At 46.4% G+C, this 20402-nt stretch overlaps 1 protein-coding gene across 1 annotated transcript in view; it reads right to left on the reverse strand.

Annotated features, from left to right (window-relative positions):
* ADAM12 (ADAM metallopeptidase domain 12) overlaps window positions 1-20402 on the reverse strand; it is a 291938-nt gene that overhangs the window by 54337 nt on the left and 217199 nt on the right. Inside the window, exons 6-9 of the mRNA XM_012555120.1 lie at window positions 20103-20289; window positions 10938-11003; window positions 9574-9645; window positions 2491-2660 (exon numbers count right to left, since the gene is read on the reverse strand). Of these exons, the coding sequence (XP_012410574.1) occupies window positions 2491-2660; window positions 9574-9645; window positions 10938-11003; window positions 20103-20289 (495 nt within the window). The remainder of the gene's footprint in view (window positions 1-2490; window positions 2661-9573; window positions 9646-10937; window positions 11004-20102; window positions 20290-20402) is intronic.

The raw sequence follows: 20402 nt of genomic DNA on the forward strand, positions 1-20402 counted from the left end.
TCTGGCAGTGGCTAACAAGAAGGTGGTAGATGTATATGAAACCCAATCTACGCATATATACCTTTATACTCATATGTACAGTAGTAGGGATAGCAACTTGTATATATACATGTATATAGACCACCGGGGAGTCCCTGGGTGGCGCAAACAGTTGAATGATCAACTACTAACCAAAAGTTTGGAGGTTCAAATTCACCCAGAGATACCTCAGAAGAAAGACCTGGTGATCTACTTCTGAAAGATCACAGCCTTGAAAACACTATGGAGCACAGTTCCACCCTGCAACACATGGGGTTGCCATGAGTCTGAATCGACGCAATGGCAGCTGATTTGGTTTTCTGGTTTTGTATAGACCGTATGAATAGATGAGTTATGTTGTTGCTCTTAGGTGTTGTTGAGCTGGTTCCAACTCATAGCAACCTTGTAGGACAGAGTAGGACTGCCCCATAGGGTTTCCAAGGAGTGGCTGGTGGATTCGAACTGCCGACCTTTATGGTTAGCAGCCGAGCTCTTAATCACTGTGCCACCAGGATACAATTATACATGTATATAAATAATAAGTTATACAAGAGGCTAATTTATTTCCAGATGTTCAAGTTGGACAGATCCCATGTGGGAAAAAAGATCAAAATACTCAGACTCAAAATATCTGAAAGGTACTTTTAGGAGTTCAGGACAAATCAATGCATAAAACATGAGGCAATTACAATATCCAAGAAAAAACCAAAAACCTTATGAAAACGGCCAAAGTCAATGATGAGAGAATGCCAACAGCCTTGGTTCCGGTGCAGGCATTTGGCAAGTGAGGATGGGTAGGACAGTGTAACACTCCACGAACGTTCAATAGACTACATCTGATTTGTCCAAGCAAAATATCTCTGTCCCCAGAGTTTTCACGCCAGTGATACAAGCCACATGAGAACAGAAGACTAACGGCATATGCTATTTAAGGACTTTTAATAAATTAAACGTTTGTCATTTCTGGAAAAATCTACTTCATACCAGTTTATAACTAAGATTTTTCCTTTTAACGATAAAGGTGTCTGTAATACGTTACTGATATATTATGCTGTTATGTTATATTATGTTGTTATGCTATATTACATTGTTTTGTTATGATGTTACGTTGTTATGTTATACTATGATGTTATGTTATATTACGTTGCTATTATATTACATTATGTTGTCACGTTAGATTATGATGTTATGTTATTATTATGTTATGCTATATTATGCTGTTTTGTTATGATGTTATGTTATATTATGTTGTTATGTTATAGTATATTGCTATATTATGTTATGCTATATTATGTTGTTACATTATGCTGTTTTGTTATGATGTTATGCTGTTATGTTATACTATGTTACGTTATAGTATGATGTTGTTATGTTACAGTACGTTTTTATATTATGTTATACTATAGCTATGTTTCCCTCATTATTACGATACTTCTCACTCTCTCAAATTTTGTTAATTCTTGCCTCCTCCCAAGAGACTCAATGGTATCAGGGAGAGTGACTGTCTTGATCACCATTGTGTTCAAAGACCCTAAATCATCATTTGGTTCCTAATAAGTGATCAATACTTGTTGACGGAGCGAAAGAATACCGCTGGTATTCTCTGATCTAGAAACCAAAGAGTAACAGGCAAAACGGGGAGGAATGGAGATTTCCTTCCTCCAGGCATCTGACAATATTCACCCAAATGTACTGTCCTTAGATTTCTTATATTTTTCACTTATAATGAAAAAAAAAAGAGCTTTTAAGAAAAATAGCCTACTCAGGACAACCTTATAGCAAGATTAACCAGTTGTAATTCAAGTTGATTCTGACTCGTAGCTACCCCACGTATGTCAGGTCAGAACCGTGCTCCATAGGGTTTTCAATGACTTTTCAGAAGTAGATCGCGAGGCCTTTCTTCCCAGGTACCTCTGGGTGGACTCGAGCCTTTCTGTTAGCTGTTGAGCACGTAAACCGTTTGCACCATCCAGGAACTCCACAAGGAGTCTTGGTGCAATGGTCAAGTGCCCAGCTGCTAAACGAAAGGTCAGCAGTTCAAACACACTAGTGGCTCCGCTGGCGAACAGACCCGGCAGTCTGCTACTGTAAAGAGTACAGCCTAGGAAACCCTATGGGGCAGTTCCACCCCGTCCCATAGGATCGTTATGAGTCAGAATCAGCTCGACAGTACACAACAACAGGAACTCCATGTCAAGATGAAGACTAGAAAAATCTGCATGGAGAAATCCATCCAGGTGATGAGGAAGGCAATGGAAACACCTGGTTGACGGAGAGTCTTCCCAGGGTGAACGGAGGGAGCCTTGCCTGGCACGCCCACGATGCCGGGTCAGGATGGCTGTGTCTAAGCCCACAGGCTCCGCATAAAGGTCTGTAGCCCCGGGGGCTGTGCAGGGACGGGGGGATGAGAGAAGACAGGGTGCACCGAGGTCCCTACATCCCAAAGTGAAGGAGAGAGCCAGAGCACCCTACCTGATAAGCTGGGCATTGTCGTGGGATTTTCGAGGTAGAAGCTTCATCTTTCTCCAGTCCAGAAACTCATGGAGGCTTGTGAATGGGTCCTGACTTATGGAGCACTTGTCGATGTCATTCCACACTTCCACGCCCACCAGGACGATGCGGATGTTGAGCGCCCTGTAAAACTGAGGAGACAGGCAGCCTTTGGGGACCACATTCATGAGAGCTTAAAGTGGAGATCAGAGCTGATCTGCATTGTTGGGACTTCATTTACATGGCTGAGAAAAATATGTTTATGCTCCTTTTGTTTCCCAGTGGCATTAGAATTTAAGCAATATCTGGAGTCCCTGATGCAATGTGGTGTGTTAAGTGGGTTCTCAAACACTATTGATCAGTTAGATGCTAAAAGTCTGCTCATATTTGTACAGGAGCATTCATTTCAAATGATTCACTGGTGATTTAAAATGTGCATATATATGTATATTATAGCTAAAGACTGCCAGTTATTACCTACTGCAAGAACAGCACTGAGTGAATCAGGAGCTTTCTTACACTTCTGCCAAGGATAATAATTTGTTCATTTTAAGCAAAATGTTCTGCCTATGAGTTACTGAAAATGAGTCTGCTACTAATTTTTCAGCAAAGACTCAGGCTTGGCTGACATGATCATGTTCTGTCACCTATAATCAGCCTAGAAGGTTTTAATTAAATGAACAAATCAGTATCTTTCAGGATAATGAAGGCAGGAACAGAACCTTCCGGGCACCACGGTGGCCATTCTCCCTGGAGCCAGATGTCAGCTCACCAGCCCCGTCCCGGGAAAGATCTGGGAAGTGAAGTTCCCCTTCTCCAGGCTTGGGAAAAACTCACAGCAAGTCTGCTCACCCCACTTCTGTCTGCGTTCAGGGATGTATGTATCCTCTATGTACCAGGAGTCCTTATGTGTGCCCAATCTCCCCCCACTACACATCCTCAGCAGGCAGGTTGCCCTGGGTCAGAGGGAAGAAAATCCACTCTTCCAATGGCTGAAGGCACTGATCCAAAACCCAAACCAAATCTGTTGCCGTTGAGCTGATCCCGCCTCGTAGCTACCCTGCAGGACAGAGCAGAACTGCCCCAGAGGGTTTCCAAGGCTGTGAATCTTTACGGAAGCAGACTGCCACTCTTTCTCCTGCGGAGTGGCTGGTGAGTTCAAACCGCCGATCTTTCACTTAACTGCCGCACCACCAGGGTTCCTTAAAGGCACTGATAGGTGGCACAAATGGTTTGCAAATGACTGCTAACCTAAAGGCTGGCAGTTCGAACCAAGGAAGAAGAGGCCTGAGATCTGCTTCCATTAAGATTACAGCCAAAAAAAGTCTATGGAACAGGTCTCCTGTACTTTTACACAAATAACACATGCCTTCGACGTTTGTTTGCCAATCATGCCCCCCTGCCCCAGGTATTTTTGTAAGCACGCTATGCTAATTTCTTTTACAGCAACATGTAAAAAAACCTGGCATAGTGGCACTTAGGAAAACACCTCATGGGGGGAAGGTGTGGTTGGCAAACAAACATAGAAGGCAGGTGTTATTTGAGTAAAAATACGGTACTCTGTAACACGCAGGATCACCATGAGTTAGAGTCAACTCAACATCAACTAACAACTATAACCGATGACTAAGGAATGTTTATTATTATTATGGTAACCCAAACATTGGACAATTCAACCATCTGCACAGGTACAGTTCAGTGACATTAATTACGTTTATCATGCTGTTCAATCATCACTCTTATCCATTCCCAAATTATACCATCACCCTCAACAGAAGCTCAATGTCCCCTAGCACTGAGTTCTCCTTTCCCCCTCCCTCCCACCCACCCCAGGTTATCACTGATAAATTCTGGTCTCTACACACTTGTCTATTCTAGATAGTTCATAGAAGTGGGATCATACAATATTTGTCCTTTTGTGACTAACTCACTCAGCATGTTTTCAAGGTTCATCCATGTATCACTGTCTCAGGTGACCACACTGGGTAGAACGAGCAGTCAGGGTTGGGGCATGAATTACCATTGCCCCCAGGTGCCTCACTTTCCCCTCATGCATCACACAGACAGGGAGGAGGTCCAGCGCTCTGGGGCGTGCAGGAGGGGACGGGGGATCACCTGGCTGGCTGTGACACCTTTCAATGCCCGTGCAGTGCGAGGCAGCACACAGAGAGAAAGTCTCATCCACTGGCAGTCCAGGTAGCCAAGGCGAAAAGTGTAGTTCCTGACGGCAGCTGGAGTTAAGCTCCAAATGTGAGCAGGCCCTCTTCTCAACTGCTGCAAGCATGTGGGCCAGGGAGGAACACACCAATCACAGAAGCTCCACATGTAATAGCTAAGCACCATTCCAGTGCGATGAGCTAAAGAGCAAGAAACTCCCAAGGTTGAGCATCTGACCCTGGTTCTAACCCAGGGGGGCGGCTCGTCTTTTCCCTTGCCCATCTCCCCCCGAGTCATCTGGAGAGCATTAGGTTCGCACAAGAAAGTGGCTGGAGCACAGTCTCCACCACAGGATGTGAACAGATTGCAGCTGTCCAACTTGGTTTCAAACAGATAACAATTATGGGCATTACATTAATAAGTTAATGAGACAATTACATGACCAAACGGCTGCCCAACAGCTTGCTTTTAATCAAGAACTGCTTGGCCTATGCTATATCCACTTGCGAGCTCCCAGCCCAGGCTTTGCAGGGAAAATTAAGTTCCTGGAATCCTCGGGGCTCCAAATGCACATGTTTGGCTGCTGTCCTTTGACTGAGACGTGGAGCTTCAGCTCCAGTAGGTACGAGGTGACAGTGATCAGGCGGAAACACTTGTGCTCTGATTCAGCTGCTCACACCAGTTTGCTCAACGACGTCCTCAGGGCCAGATACCTGCGCAGGGTACGGTGTCATCTGTGCAGGGGGCCTCCACTTGTCTCCATGGAGTCAGGAGCCAAGGCCTAAAAGGACCAATCATTGTCACGTCTCTGGGTTGGCGTTGCTGCGTGCTGATCAAGGGGCTGTTCCTAATAATGATGCGTTTTCAGTTTCCACCGATTATCTCTCTCAAAGCACATCCTGAGAAGAGCGTTCACCCTTGCAGAATCCACGTCCGTCTCTCCTCTCCAAACCTGGTGCTACCATCCATCAGCTGTCCCATGTGCTAAACTCACACCAGGGCACCACGAGTCTACAGTTCCTCTCCTGCCTCCTCTACACGCTCTCGCTACTGCTGCCCGTGGGTTCCTTGTGGTTCTTCCTCAAAAACGACAATCACAGCTAACAACCAGTGAGCGCTGGCGGTGTCCCAGGCACAGCACTGAGTGCTCTCCAGGCTGTAGCTCTCTGAACCCTCACGACCACCTTGTGAGTTGAGAACTAATGCTATTCCTGTCTTACAGTCAAGAGCACTGGGGCACAGAGGGTTAGGAAACACACCCATGGCCATGATGGGCACGGCTGAGGCCCACGTTTTAAAGCACTGAGCAGCACTGCCACCCTCGGTGGGTGCACTGAGGCTGCCTTCCGAGATGACGCGCTGTGACCCCAGGCCCAGAGAGCAGCTCCCTGGCCCACACAGTACAAATGGAGCTTGGCAGCTGCCTGCTGGGCTCGCAAATCCCAGAACGTGTGTGGACACAGTCAGAGATACGGCTGGATTGATTCATCGACTAACATAGCAACAAAAAATATTTGCTTGGCTGTTGCTGTGTGCTAGGCTTGGCCCTAGCAGGGTGCAAAAGGATTAGGATGCCCCCACTCCTGCCCCCAAGATGCTCAGAGGTCACCAGAAGGCCTACGGCATGGGAAACTTAGCCATTAGTACAGTTAGCTATAATACAGTGAACCACCAAGAAATGGCGCAAACGGAGGCTCCGGTGGGCTGTGCTAGGCTTTCTGCAAGATAGGGATCTGGGCAAAAAGGGTGGAATTAAAAGACAATCCCCCTGGGGTCCAGCGTGGATACTTGCATTCTTCAGGCAACTTGCTGGGGAGAGACAGGAAGAAGACGTCACCCACAGAGTGAACGCACCTGAGGAAATTAAACACGCAGAAGACGAGGTTCTTCAGAAGCAGGTCACGGAGGGCCAGGCTTAAAGAACGCACAGCTGGTGCCCACTTCTTCATGAATAAGCAGCAGGACGGACCAAGGTGGAAGATTAAAGAGGCAACGCTTCAGCCGTCACTTCCTCAGGCAGACGCACACACTACTGCTGCCCCCACACCGTTGAAGCAGGACCCAGGGAGTATTAACTCTCTTCACGCAGATTGTAAAGGGTTGGCCTGGGCCTATGAGCGGCAGACATACGTCTGCGCTTCACTTACAGAGGGAACTTCCTGAGGGTTTCAGAATGTCACGTTTGTCATGAAATCACTTCTCTGTCTTCCGGAGTCTGGAATGTTCTCTCTTTTCTTCAAGCTAACGCTGGCCAAGTGGTTATTAATTTAGAATGGCCAAGAAGAGCCAGGATTTCAGCAAATGCAGAAGTTGCCACTGGAACAGTCACTGTTTCTGGGGCTGAGACACTCCCAACTGTAAAGCTGCCAAATGGAAAAGTGGAACCTTTGACAGAGACCAGGGGCCACTGGTTAATGGACCTGGATGTACCCAAGGGTCCTAAGGCGTCTGGGTGTCCCCATCGCGGGGTCTTCAGGGTTCACTGGGGGTGGACAGGGATGCCAGCAAATCAGCTCTCACCCACTGGCAACTAAGGACAAGCAGGCTGGCAGACGTGACCGAGTCCTGCGGGACTTTTCAGTGGGATGTTCTTTAGTCTTCAGTTCAAGTTATTAACAAACCTCCAACTGCTCCTTTTTGGTTTCGCAAACTGAAGCAAGATACAATATAGAATAAAATGTTGCTGTTGTTGGTAGGTGCTGTTGAATCGGTTCCAACCCACAGCGACCCCGTGTACAACAGAACGAAACACTGCCCGCTCCTGCGCCGTCCTCACAATCGTTGCTATGTTTGAGCCCATTGTTGCAGCCACTGTGTCAATCCATCTCATGGAGGGTCTTCCTCTTTTCTGCTGACCCTCTACTTTACCAAGCATAATGTCCTTCTCCAGGGACTGGTCCCTCCTGATAACATGTCCAAAGTATGTAGAATAAAATGTAGATAAGTACAAACAAAGAGGGCCAAACACGGCTTTTTAAAATTGGATTTCAGCAATTCTCAGTCTGGGTTTAACATAGCTCATGGTTTCCTTTACTTCAAGGCCTAAGAGAAATGCACATCCTCTTTGTACTATCTCTGGCCTTCCAGGCCACAGGGCTCCTGCTCACAGCTCAGGCATCTGACCCCAGCCTCTGTCAGTGACCCTGCCTCACATCAGCACCACGGGTGGTCCTGCCCAATACCCTGCCTGCCCTACCCTGGGCCAATCACATCAGCATCTCTTCACTGAGACTTGGGAGCCAGTATTTTACAAACCCAACATATACACAAACAACTCTCCAGGGGACCTTCATGCCCACCAGGACTGAGACCTAGTTCTAACACCTATGATGTCTTTGGACAATTCTGTGTGTCTCCTCTCTGCTTGAAAACATCTACCTGGCTCTCCACTGATGGCAGAATCAAACCAAGAAGGCTTTGCAGGCATTCAGGGCCCTGGCCAACCTGACACCCCTGCAGATTCGTCTCCTCCTGCCCTAGCTGCATACATATACACACGCACACGCACACACGTGCGTGCACATACACACTTGGGTCATGTGGAGCTACTCTTGGGGTTCAGATTTGTGGGGAGCAAGCCAGGCCCTCTCCTGCGCCACTCCTGGTGCTCAGCTTTCAGAGTTCCCTGGCCGCAAAGACTCGCCGGCCCCCAGGAAGCGACTCCTCTCCTCTGCCGCCCCCTCATCGTACTTGATTCACAGCATCAGCACAGCTGCTACTGTGCGGGACCACGCTAAGCGCTCTGTGCGCCTGCTGCCCCGCTGCCCTGCGCGCCCCTCCAGCAGAGGGACCGCGCCTGCTTCATCCTGGATGCCCGTGCTTGCTACATCCACAAGGCTTTGTAGAACGGAGCTGAATTTCTGGAAGAGCCTTTGCTTCCATTTTTCTGAAAACTTAATTTGAACACAAGAATCGTTTGGAAACAATGCTTTTGCATATGTGTAAAATGGAGCTGATTCACAGGATCCTGGCTGTGAAACGCTCAGCAAGCTGCTGTAGGTCGCTTTTTCTTCTCACGCTGGCCCTGCAGGCAGGAGGCAGGGGACTGCTGAGAAGTGTGGCTGCTTCAGGACGAAGGGTGCTGGCCTTTGCTGTACATGAGAATCACCCGGGAGCTTCTGAAGATGCTGAGGCCCAGGCCCCACCTCAGAACCCAGGCACCAGTGCTCCTGAAGGTTCCCCAGGCAATCCCATGAACAGGCAGATCTCAGAACCTGTTTCAGGCTGAGAGGGATCCACATCAGATAGCTCTCTCTCCTATACCATGTATGATTGAAGGACAGGGGTTTGGACAGGTGGTGTAAGGAGAAGTTGGTCAGCAAACACCCCCCAGGACCAGACTAGATTCCAGGGTCTCTTCCAGCTCTGGAATCACCTTTGTGACAGGTGAACTCCTGACCTATTTGCTCCCAGGACACGACTTTCCAGTAGCTGACTGGGCCGAAAGCCAAATTCTGTGTCTCCGGACAGTGTAGCCCAAGGGTCCCCTGTAAGTGAGCGGCTGCCCTCCCGTCACAGTGGAGCAGGGCTGCACAAGCGTCTCTGGCTGTCGATGGGTGGGCAGGATCCCTGGTAAGAGGCCCAGCTTAGGAGTTCTCGAAAGGGTCGGACGCAGCTATGGAGTTTGGATCTACATGGGAGACTGGAGTCTGCCTGCCCAGAAGACAGTCCAGAGGTAAAGGTAGCCCTGAGGCCACCACGGTCCAGAAAGTCCTGGGTGGGGGCTCCTGAAGCTGCCCAGGACCAGGAATTATATGCTCAGAGGAAGGGAAGCTGCGCTGCAGCCCAGGGCCCAGGGTAGAACTTTCGTCTCCCTGCTGAATCAGATGAGGTGCTCCTAATTCCCTCAACCTCATTTCCAAACATTTACACGATTTGAGTGATTCAATTACCCAAAAGAGAACTTACCTTGTCAACGTGATTAGCGATCTCTATTAGTCGCTGCTTGACTTTTTCCAGATCTTTTCTTTGCCTCTGAAACTTAACAATTTTAAATGGCAGCATTAACAACAGCAAGAATATCGATCAAATCTCATCTCCCTGGCTCCTGGGAAAATGAAGTCTTGGGCCTTACAAACCACCAGGGACCCTCCCCGGTTTAGGGTGAAAGGAGTTTGCATCCTGTCGAGTAATTTTCCGGACTGGGGACTCCCTGAAATTCCCTGAAAGTCGTTCAAGCCAAGTGCTCCTAAGACAGTAACTGCTGCTATTTTTCCAGCCTCATAAATGATGAAGGCAGTGACATGTTTTGGCAAAGAGAAAACAGACAACTAGCAGCTAGCCCAAAGCCATTTTTCATATCATCAGCTTGATTCCCACTTCCTGACAAATTTTCTTTTTTATTTGAGTTTCAAACATTAAACAGTAAAAGCCATGGAAGCTCGTGGCAACAAGGCAACCAGTGCAGAGGAGACCAGATCAAAAGTCGGTCATGGATCCCCCTTCCCTTCTCCCATCTGACCTTCCAGAATAGGAACGCTTTTCTGAGAAATGTTCAAAGCTTGTTTCACTCATATGTGGCGAAGGCCACCTAATCTTAGGTCTGTGAGAAAATGTCACTGAATTCATACTATGTAATAGGAGCCCTGGTGGCGCCATGGTTAAGTGCTTGGCCGCTAACCTAAAGGATGGTGGTTCGAACTCACCAGCAGCTCCACGGGAGAAAGGACTGGTGATCTTCTCCCGTAAAGATTACAGCCTTGGAAACCCTATGGGACAGTTCTGCTCTGTCTTATAGGGTCGCTATTAGTCAGAATCAACCTGACAGCACACAGCAACAAGTAGAGGGTATCAGTGAATACCGAGAAAATAATTTAAAAACTGAATTCAACAAAAAGCTAATATAATATCAGCCCATACCACAGAGAGTAAGGTTTTCCTGCTCCATCTTGACCATCTTCTTCTTTCATTTGTTTTGCTTAGTTTCGGTCGTATCAGACATGTTTTTAAACTAAACTTTTCCCCGAACTATTTTAGAACACAACCTAAAGCCATCTTTCATTTCCCTCAAGCAATACCCCCCGTCGCCGACTGAAGAGCTTAGTACAGGGCAACCCTTGCCTTTTTGGCAGTCTTTGCTATTATTTTATATTATCAGATAACACATTTTTAATATCTCACATTTAATAAGACCAGAAAGCCATTTTTTCGGTGAGTTGTTTCCAATACGTTAAGGACTTGTAGAAAATGAGGTTGATCAAAACCAGTAATAACTTGCTAACCGTTTTCTTTTTTCTAACTAACCGTTTTGAGAAATTTCAAAACGTCCTTACCTCTCGGTTGTCTGCCACAATGACCAGCTCTACGTACTTGGTCATCTTGAGGGTCTCTCTTTTATACTGCCGAAAGGAAACATGAAGTTAATTTCCCTGAAAGCCCCCCTGGGCCTCCAGGCATTGGGCAACATCTGCCGATCCAACCACTTGAACTAAAGTGAGTCTCTATCCCCACACCCTCTTTCTATCTAGAAGTTCACCACCTCACCCGTCTTTGCGTAAAGCCCTCTTAACATGAGTGATGTGTTTCCACTTCCTTCTGGGGAATCCTTAAACAGAAATTTAACGTTTCTGCTGTGTCACTGATGGTAGGATCAGAAAAAGTCAAGACCATTATTAAACAAAGCAAGCAGATAAACAAACTTAAGCTCTTTCTAAACAGGAGCCAGCCAATGGCGGTTCACCTCAGGCCATATGCAGCACATTTAAAGATCACTAAAGAACAGGCTGCTTCTTCCAGACAGTCCTACTGGGATGCAGCATCTCCAGTGTGTTCCCTCCACCTTCATGGTCTAAATAAATGGACCTGCTTTGGGCTTCAGAAGATGGAGGGGGCCATGTTTTGAGCAGGAACTGTGTAACTCTTCTGGGGAGACCCTGAGTCTGCACCTGGGAGCTGCTTCTTGTGGCTGATCATTTAAAAATCCAATCAGAAGCGAAGGAAGACTGAGGTAGTCTGGAGAAAAGGGCTCGGCAAAGGGAAAAATCCACATTGCTGAAGAGAGACGCAAGAAGATTCTAGGAGGAAACCAGAAAGGAACAAAAAAGAAAGAGAACAGGAAGAAACAGTGCCAAAAAGAAAAAAAACCCACCCTACGCCACTGGAGAAAAGAGCTTTAGTAAGAGTGAGATAGTTAAGAAGAGCGTTGAAATTTGATATCAAGGTATGGGAATGGTGAAGATTCAGGCAGGAAAAAATAGGAACGCTATCCCAAATAAAGGCAACCTCTGAGGTGGGTTACATTTTAATCAAGCCTCCTCAAGAAGCATTAGTGCTCTGCCGTGGATTACTGGGAGAACCCCAAAGGCATTTTTAGGAGGGTAGGGGAAGAAATTCATGGAGGGTGGTCTCCCAAAACAAACACTAAAAACAAAAAAAAACCCTTCTGTTTCTGCAATAAAATGTAGTGGGAGGAAAAAAAACAAAAACCATTGCCGCCGAGTTGCTTGTGACTCATAGTGACCCTATAGGACAGAGGAGAACAGCCCCATAGGGTTTCCAAGGAGCAGCTGGTGGATTCGAACTGCCGACCTTGTGGTTAGGAGCCAAGTTCCTAACCACTGCACCACAAGAGCTCCACAGGGGGAGGAAAGGGGCTTCAACTGGTTCTTGGGACTGATAGTGCTGGTTTACGAGTTAACTACATGTACTGTTTCAAGTTTAAAACCCACATGCTATCATCACTCAGACAAAAGCAAAGATGACTAAAGCGTGCTTTCAGTCGGGTTTCCAGTCACATAATCCTGAGGGAACCATCAACATCTTTTATAAAACAAATCCTCATCAGTCCAGGATCTTCCAAACAGATTTTTATAGGAGAAATGTTTGTATCAGAGCAGGGATCCTCCTTGCTGCCCAGCTGTGCTGAGTCATGGATTTAGTATCCCTGAAGAAATCTGGAAACCTCACGGAGGAAGGAAAAAGAAAGCGCCGGGAGAGATATATTTTCTCATACTTTTACAATGTTGCAAGAAAAAAAATGCCAAGCTTTGTGCTTTGGGACCGTATGTTGTAGGCGTGTTTGATGGTGATAACAGCGTACTTACAAAGGGAAAATAAATTAGCCCAGGGGCACCCAATGGTGCACGCAGAACGAGAAACCTTTTGAAAATGTGAAGATCTTGTCCCTTTTCTCTATTGCGGTGTGAAAGACAGAGCATTCTCTCTTGACCCTACAATAATTCCCTGACCTCTGACCATGAACAAACCGACCTAGTTATGCAGGAGAAAGTATAGCTGTAAAAATAAGAAAATAAATTAATCTCCACGGAAAAACTTATTGAAAGACTTCACACTATTCCAACCGCTAAGGGGTGAAATAAATGACTCGACTAGAGGGTATTTCCAACCGGCCTTGGATCGTCATGTAGAAAACACACCATTCCAGATAATGAAAACAAACACGTGACCGCAATTTCCCCGTCTCTGCAGTTTTCAGAGAAGCCCGCATTTTCCCATGAATTCAGGGAATTGCAAGCTCAGAGAGAAGCTAACCACACAATAATAAAAGTATGGGGGAGTGGCCGGCTCATGGCCTTGAAGGTTCACTCTCCCATCAGCAGCACCCACAGAGAGGCTTCAATTACCTCCACATCATTTTGACCTATCTGGGCTATCCAGTTAAAAAAATAAAAATCCTATTTTTTGATTATTTAGTTCTGCTGCACGTATTCTGATGTCACATGTTTATACTGAACTGTAGTTATTAACTGCCATTGAGTCAATTCCAACCTACGGCAACTCCGTGTGCATGGAGTGCAGCTGCTCCATAGGGTTTTTAAGGCTGTGATCTTTCGGAAGCAGATTGCCAGGCCTGCCTTCCAAGCTGCCTCTGGGAGGGTTCGAACGCCAACCTTCTGGCTAGCGGTCGAGTGCTTAGCTGTTTGCATCGCCCAGGGATTCCTGCATATTTTTTATTCGTGATATGGAGAGCAACATTTAAAACTAGTTGCTAGATGAAATTTTCATTTTGTGGGTTATGAACGAAACTGGTTTCCCAAACAGATAGAAACACAAGCCCCTGAGAATGGCCCAATGGTCCCGGCTCCATGGTGGAGAAAGGAACATTCTTGGAGCCTTCATCAGGCCGGAACCAGCTCCTGGGTTTCTCCAAGTCATTACAGCCAAGTTCCCAGAGATGGAATATTCCCCAGATAGGCAGCCTGCAGCGAGAAGCCTGTCACTGGGAATTTAACTCAACCCAACTCCAGTCAGAAAAGCAAGTTGAGACTGGTGTTCCAATAAATTCTCCTTGCAACTCCTTCTTCATATAGGCTGTTGTGCTGTGTGCCACCAAGTTGATTCTGACTCATAGTGACCCTATAGGACAGAGTACAACCATCCCATAGAGTTTCCTAGGCTAGGTTTTTCTCCCACAGAATTGCTGGTGGGTTCGAACTGCTGATCTTTTGGTTAGCAGCTGACTGCTTAACCACTGTGCCAACAGGGCTCCTTTTTAGATGGGCTAGACCATTTGTATATCACTCCTTCAACCCACAAATGTCTGCTGGGAGCCATCTTTGTGCTGGGCACTGCGCTGGGTGCTGGGGATACAGGGATGGACAGGAAATCCAACTTTACTGTCCTCATGAAGCTTACATGCTAACGGGGGCTTGGGGGAATTCACAATAAAGCACAGACTGTGAAAATGCAATGAAGGAAATAAACAGCGTTCCCCCATGAGGATAAAGATGGAGGGAGCAGTAATTTAGCTGAGAGCTGAAGGATGAGAAGCAGGTATTCATGGGGCATAAATACCTAATGTTTCAGGTAGATGGACTACGAACAGCAGAAATCCTGAGCCTAGTGGAGAGCTTGGAATATTCTAACAATAGGCAACATGGCAGAGGCTAGTAAGTGGGGGTGGGGAGAGTGACTAAGATGAGGCTGAAGACATGGACGGGGCCATGGTAAAGAGGATGAGTGGCAATCTAAACCAATGGAGCCCTTGAAGGGTTCGTTATTTAAAGATATCACTCTGGCTGCTAAGAGGAGAATGGATTATAGGGTGAGGAGAGTGGAAGCCAAGAGAGCAGACGGGGCCATACAGCTGTCCGGTGAGAGCTGGGGACGGCGTGTGGCAGTAACCATGGAGACGGGCAACTCGGTTCAAGTCAGGAGAGGAATAACCGAACAACAGCCAGGCGACACCAATCAACCGCCCCAAACATGGGGCCGCGGCCAACGTTTCCACCGCTTGTGAGATCAGCATATTAAATGAATCAAAAGCTTCATTTATCTTCCTCTGAGCAAGGAAAAATCATTATGAGCTCAAAGGAGGCTCCCTGCCTTGCCTCTAAGGTCAGCTTGTGCATATTTATAAAGTGAGCCCTGATCTCCGTCTGCTATGAAAGGTCACCCCCACCACCCCCACCGCGATGTGCATGGGGACGTTGCCCATGGATCATATTTGTGTGGGACCCAGCCTCTGACGCCTGGCTCACAGACAGGCTGGCAGAATTAACAAGCAAAAGGGACTGGGCTGAACAGGCTGGGTCTGACGAGCTGAACGTCACTAGGGAGAGATGTGAGGCACTGAAATTGAGTCCCAAATGCCAGTGGCACCACCGAGATCTGTTTTTTATTTGTGTACAAGTCTAGTGTTCTAATGGCTTCGAAAGTAAATAGGAGCCCACGCCTTGAGACTCTGCAGCCTCAGTTTACACTAACAGATGTTCAGAGCCCAGGGCCAAGGAAGTTACAGAGGTGCTGCCCGTGCACCCCATCACCAAGCTTTAAGAACAAGCACGGTGACAGAGAGCTTGATGTTGTCTCTTACAGGAGGGATGGAAGGATGTGAGGATGATTACCTTAGAAAGGAATGGAAAATGTCTGCTATAATTAATGAGTTTTCAAATGGCTCTGGCCAGTTCCTGATATTCAACTATTGCTGGGCTCTAGATACCTTACTGGACTCCCTGGTGGTGCAAATGGTTAACATGCTTGGCTACAAGCCAAAAGGTTGGAGGTTTGAATCCACCCAGAGATGCCTTGGAAGAAAATCTTGGCAATCTACTTCTGAAAAAAATCAGCCATCGCAAACCCTATGGAGCACAGCTGTACTTGGACATGCATGTATTGTCATGAGTCAGAGTTAACTCAGTGGCTACTGGTTCGATACCTTAGTATTACTATTACTACTACCACCCCCATTACTGACTCTCATTACACAACCCCTGTGGAGAAACAAAAGCAATGAATAGCACTAGTTCATCTCAGAAGGCTGCATTTGAGGAAACAACAGGATCTCCCAGCCTCGCTGTCCGATTGGTGCTCAGTAATCCAAGCAAACATTTCTTTCGACAGAAGGCATCCACTTTTACGTTTGACTCATAATTATCCATACTAATGGAGGGGAACAATGGCATAGAAGAGGGATATCCCAAAGAAGGGATAACTCAAAAGTAACCTACCCTTGCCCTTGGGATATAGTACATCATTTTCTCGAGCAGCAGTTCTCCTGCCTTCACCTGCCTTCTAGCTTGCTGAGGCTAACGCTCAAATGTTCTGCAATCTTGAATGCACAGTACGTGAAGACGGAAGGAGTTTGTCACAGGTGGACTGAGTGCCAGGGGCCCTTCAGGCTGGAATTACAAACCCGTAGAAGAGAGAACGACGAAGCTCCCTGTCTTTCCATGCCTCTCCACGAGTAACGTGGGCTCTTACTACAATCCAAGATAAAATCCAAAAAACCAAACCCATTGCTGTCCAGTCGATTCCGACTCATGGCGACCCTATAGGACAGAGTAGAACTGCCCCGTAGGGTTTCCAAGGCTGTCAATCTTTACAGAAAAGCAGACTGCCACATCTTTCTCCTGAGAAGCAGCTGGTGGGCTCAAACTACCGACCTCTCACTTAGCAGCAGAGTGCTTTAACCACTGCAGCACCAGAGCTCCTTCAATCTAACACAGAGCCTTGTAAAAATGACAAACAATAGCCCAAGTTCATCCTACAGCCCTGAGTCTAGATTTATCCCCACTGCTCCGCGAAGAAAAACGCAAACATATGCGGAGAGACGGCAGTCTCCAAACCCATATTTGAAATAGTTAATACTTAGTGGGGGCAGGAAAATGCTAGAAAAAAGCAAATCCAGTTGCTGCATTGCATAAATAAGATGAGTTAGCAGCACTCACACTGATTTTTAGTATAAAATAAAGGCAGGTAATTGAGGCAGGTAAGGGGCACATAACTTGAATATACCCCTTTCATATTTACCACAGATACCATCCAAAACAATCTTCTGTATAATTTCAATCCCCAAGTGTTCCACTCATTTGAAAATTACTTTTCGTGACATTTTCATTATATAGATGTACTTTAAGTCATGGACATTTTCTCTCCTGTAGAAGAAACTATTTCTAGAGAGAAATACTGCGGGCCAAGTTGAAGTGCATGAGAAGCTTTCCCTTTTCCATTTAAAGGTTCATTTACATTTCAATATGTATTATTAACAAAACAACACTGTTATTCAGGTTCCTGCCATTTCCATGTAAGTCAAACTGACTGGAAATTACGGTGCCAATCATCGTTCTGGAGAGCTCTAAGCTTACTTAAAGAATTAAAATATGACTGGCAGGTACAGGCCACGCTCCTACTTCTAAATGAAATGGCAAAAATATCTGCGTGTCGTTTAAACTGTCAAGTTATAAATCTCGTAACATGAAAAACTTGTATTCAACAAGGTACTCAAGGCAAAGAGCCTCAAAAAATCAAATGAAAATGTTATTTACTTGTTTATGGCTGGTGAAGCTACAGCTGAATCACATCTTCTCCCAGGTCTGAAATCCAAGAGTGTTTGAAGAGTAAAATAAACACGTGGTGGGACCCCAGATGCTGGTCTTTGAAGTTTCACTCTGAAATCACTGACTCTCAGATGTGGCGGGGGAGGAAAGCAGGATGTTAGACCCTCCTGAGTTGGGGAGGAGGGTGCCTTCCAAGTTATTATGTCCTGCTCCCTGGGGTTTGGAGACAGACTCCCCTCACCCCATTACCGTCAAGTCAATTTTGACTCACAGCGACCCTACAGGACAGAGCAGAACTGCCCTATCGGGTTTCCAAGGCTGTAATCTTTACGGAAGCAGACTGCCACATCTTTCTCCCAGGCAGCAGCAGGTGGGTTTGAACCGCTAATCTTTTGGTTAGCAGCCCAGTGCTTAACCACTGCACCACGAGGGCTCCTTACAGACTCCCCCAGCGAGCATCATGTCAAAGTGAGCCACGGTACCTGATGGGTGTGTGCGTGCCCCTCTTGTGGGATGGGACAGAAAAAGAAAAAAAAGGTCGTGAGCACCTGCCACAGAAATTTTGGGAACATACTGTTAGGGACTGAGCTGTGTCCCCCCGAAATATGTGTTGGAATCCTAAACCCTATACGTGCTGATGTAATCCTGTTCAGAAACAGGGTTTTATTTGTTATGTTAATAGGCCATATCAACATAGAGTGTGTCCTAAGCCTACCATGTTTTTATGAAAATAACACGTCCTCTACCTTTGTTTGCCAACCATGTTCTCCCCCCACGAGGTATTTTTTTAAGTGCCACTATGCCAACTTTTTTTTCACACGTTGCTGTGAAAAAATTAGCATAGCATGCTTACGAAAATACCTCATGGGGGGAGGGTGCGGTTGGCAAACAAACGTAGAAGGCATGCATTATTTGCGTAAAATACGGTTAATCACTTCTGTGTCATAAAAACAGCAGATTAGACACAGAGGTGAGCATGTACAGGAATGACAGATGTCACGTGAGAGTCGTCTACCAACCAAGGAACCAAGAACGTCCAGGCTACTAACAAGGAAGGAGTCGACATGGCTGAGACCCTGGTTTGACTTTTAGCCTGAGAATTGTGAGAAAATAAGTCTCTGTTGTTTAAAGCCACCCTCTTGTGATGTTTCTGTTACAGCAGCACTGGGTAAGGAAGACACACAGAACAGAACAGGAAGTTAGGAACACACAGGCAGAATACCTCGACAGGCAGAATGAAAAGTGAAATTAAAATAAAAAGTTCTGGCAAGGTGTAGAGTAGGTGAGAACGGGTTAGGGGAACACACACCTATCAGCAGCTTAAGAGGGAAATTTTAAGAATCAAAAAAAATCATTTAGGATAGTCCTTACTGTTTGATTTAAAAAAAAAATGATCTGGAATGAACCAAGAGGACCAATATTCATGAAAGACTGACCTTTAAGCAGGGATATACATAAATAAAAGTTAGGAAAGACAAAACATGCTGATGGCAACCTTGAAGAACATACATGCAGACAGTCATCTGGAAGCACAAGGGAAACTCTATCTGTGAATTTTCTTGATTCCTTGTCAACAGAGGAACAGGGAAGCCTGAGATGAAGAATCAGGAAATAGTGAACATCATTTCCTATCGGGAAGCACTCATTCCAATTCAAGGCCTTTAAGTCAAACACCAAAGAGCCCTGGCGGTATAGTGGTTAAAGTGCTCGGCTGCTAACTGAAAGGTTGGTGGTTTGAACCCACCAACAGCTCCATGGGAGAAAGATGTGGCAGTCTGCTTGCATAAAGATTACAGCCTCGGAAAATCCTATGGGGCAGTCCTACCCTGTCACGTGGGGTCGCTGTGAGTTGGCACTAACTCGACAGCATACAACAACAAATCAAACATTGGGAAGGAAGATGCTCTCTGCTAATTATACTCTGCTGAGCTCTGTGTAGCCCCAAGCAGCCATGTGTGGGAGAAGCTACAAGATGTTTCACAAGAAGTGTCTGGACAGCTATGCTTCTGTCCACTACACAGGAAGGACTCCATTAGACAGTTACCCTTTCCAGTAGCAAAAGGGAAGAAGCTTTATGAGTAGAAGACCCAGGGGCAGGAGGCAGAAAACCGCCTGCTTGGACAGTCCCCAGAGGGGAGTGAGGACAGCATTCACAGCACTGGCTGGCAGTCAGCAAAACTCTCAGCAACTCCATGTGGACAAAGATTCAACTCACCTCCGGGCAAAGACTACAAATTTTCTGCCAATTGTAACGAGGACCCTAACTGTAAAAGCGACTTGCTAATAAAGAAATCTCTATATTGTCTTCGCCCCAGGAGAACAAGGGCTGCCTGAGAGTCGCAGGGTCCATTCTAGTCTTGTCCACCATGGTGGGCCCACCTCTGGGTCTAGGCCCACAGTAGGTTCTCATTAAAGATTTAACAAACGTTTAATGTTGTCATCCTCTGACCCTGACTAAGTGTGGCTTTAGCCAGCATATCTGAAATGAGTCAGAGGCCGGCAATTGCAATACCAGTGATGGAGGTTTCAATATTTGGCCATGCTCCGCCCACATGATGCCAACCACTCCCAGACCAAACAGGGGCTTCTGTCACTCAGACACAGCGTGCAGATGGCAGAATTTCCCTAGATGTCCCAGCACTGGGTGTCCATATCTTGAGACCTGGCTCCCCAGAAACATGAAATTGGGCTTCCTCCTACCCTGTTTGCCCGCATCTGGGAGGGTGGCTGGAGCAAGTTATCCGCAGTGAGGCCCGAGGTGTTCCAATGTGATCCACAAGATCCCAGGATGCTCTTCAGACTCTCCGCTGGGTAGAGCTTGTATCTATTGGTTGTATTTTTCATCGGTTCTAAGATATAGGTTTTATTTTCAAACATAATAAGTCCCCTATTGAAAAAAAAAATAAGGAAAAAACATACCTTTTAAGAGCAGCTTCTTGTTTATGGCTAAGACACAGTTTTGTTTTTTTAAATTGTACTTTAGATGAAGGTTTACAGAGC

Source organism: Trichechus manatus, unplaced genomic scaffold, assembly GCF_000243295.1.
Source record: "Trichechus manatus latirostris isolate Lorelei unplaced genomic scaffold, TriManLat1.0 scaffold00031, whole genome shotgun sequence".
NCBI lineage: Eukaryota > Metazoa > Chordata > Mammalia > Sirenia > Trichechidae > Trichechus > Trichechus manatus.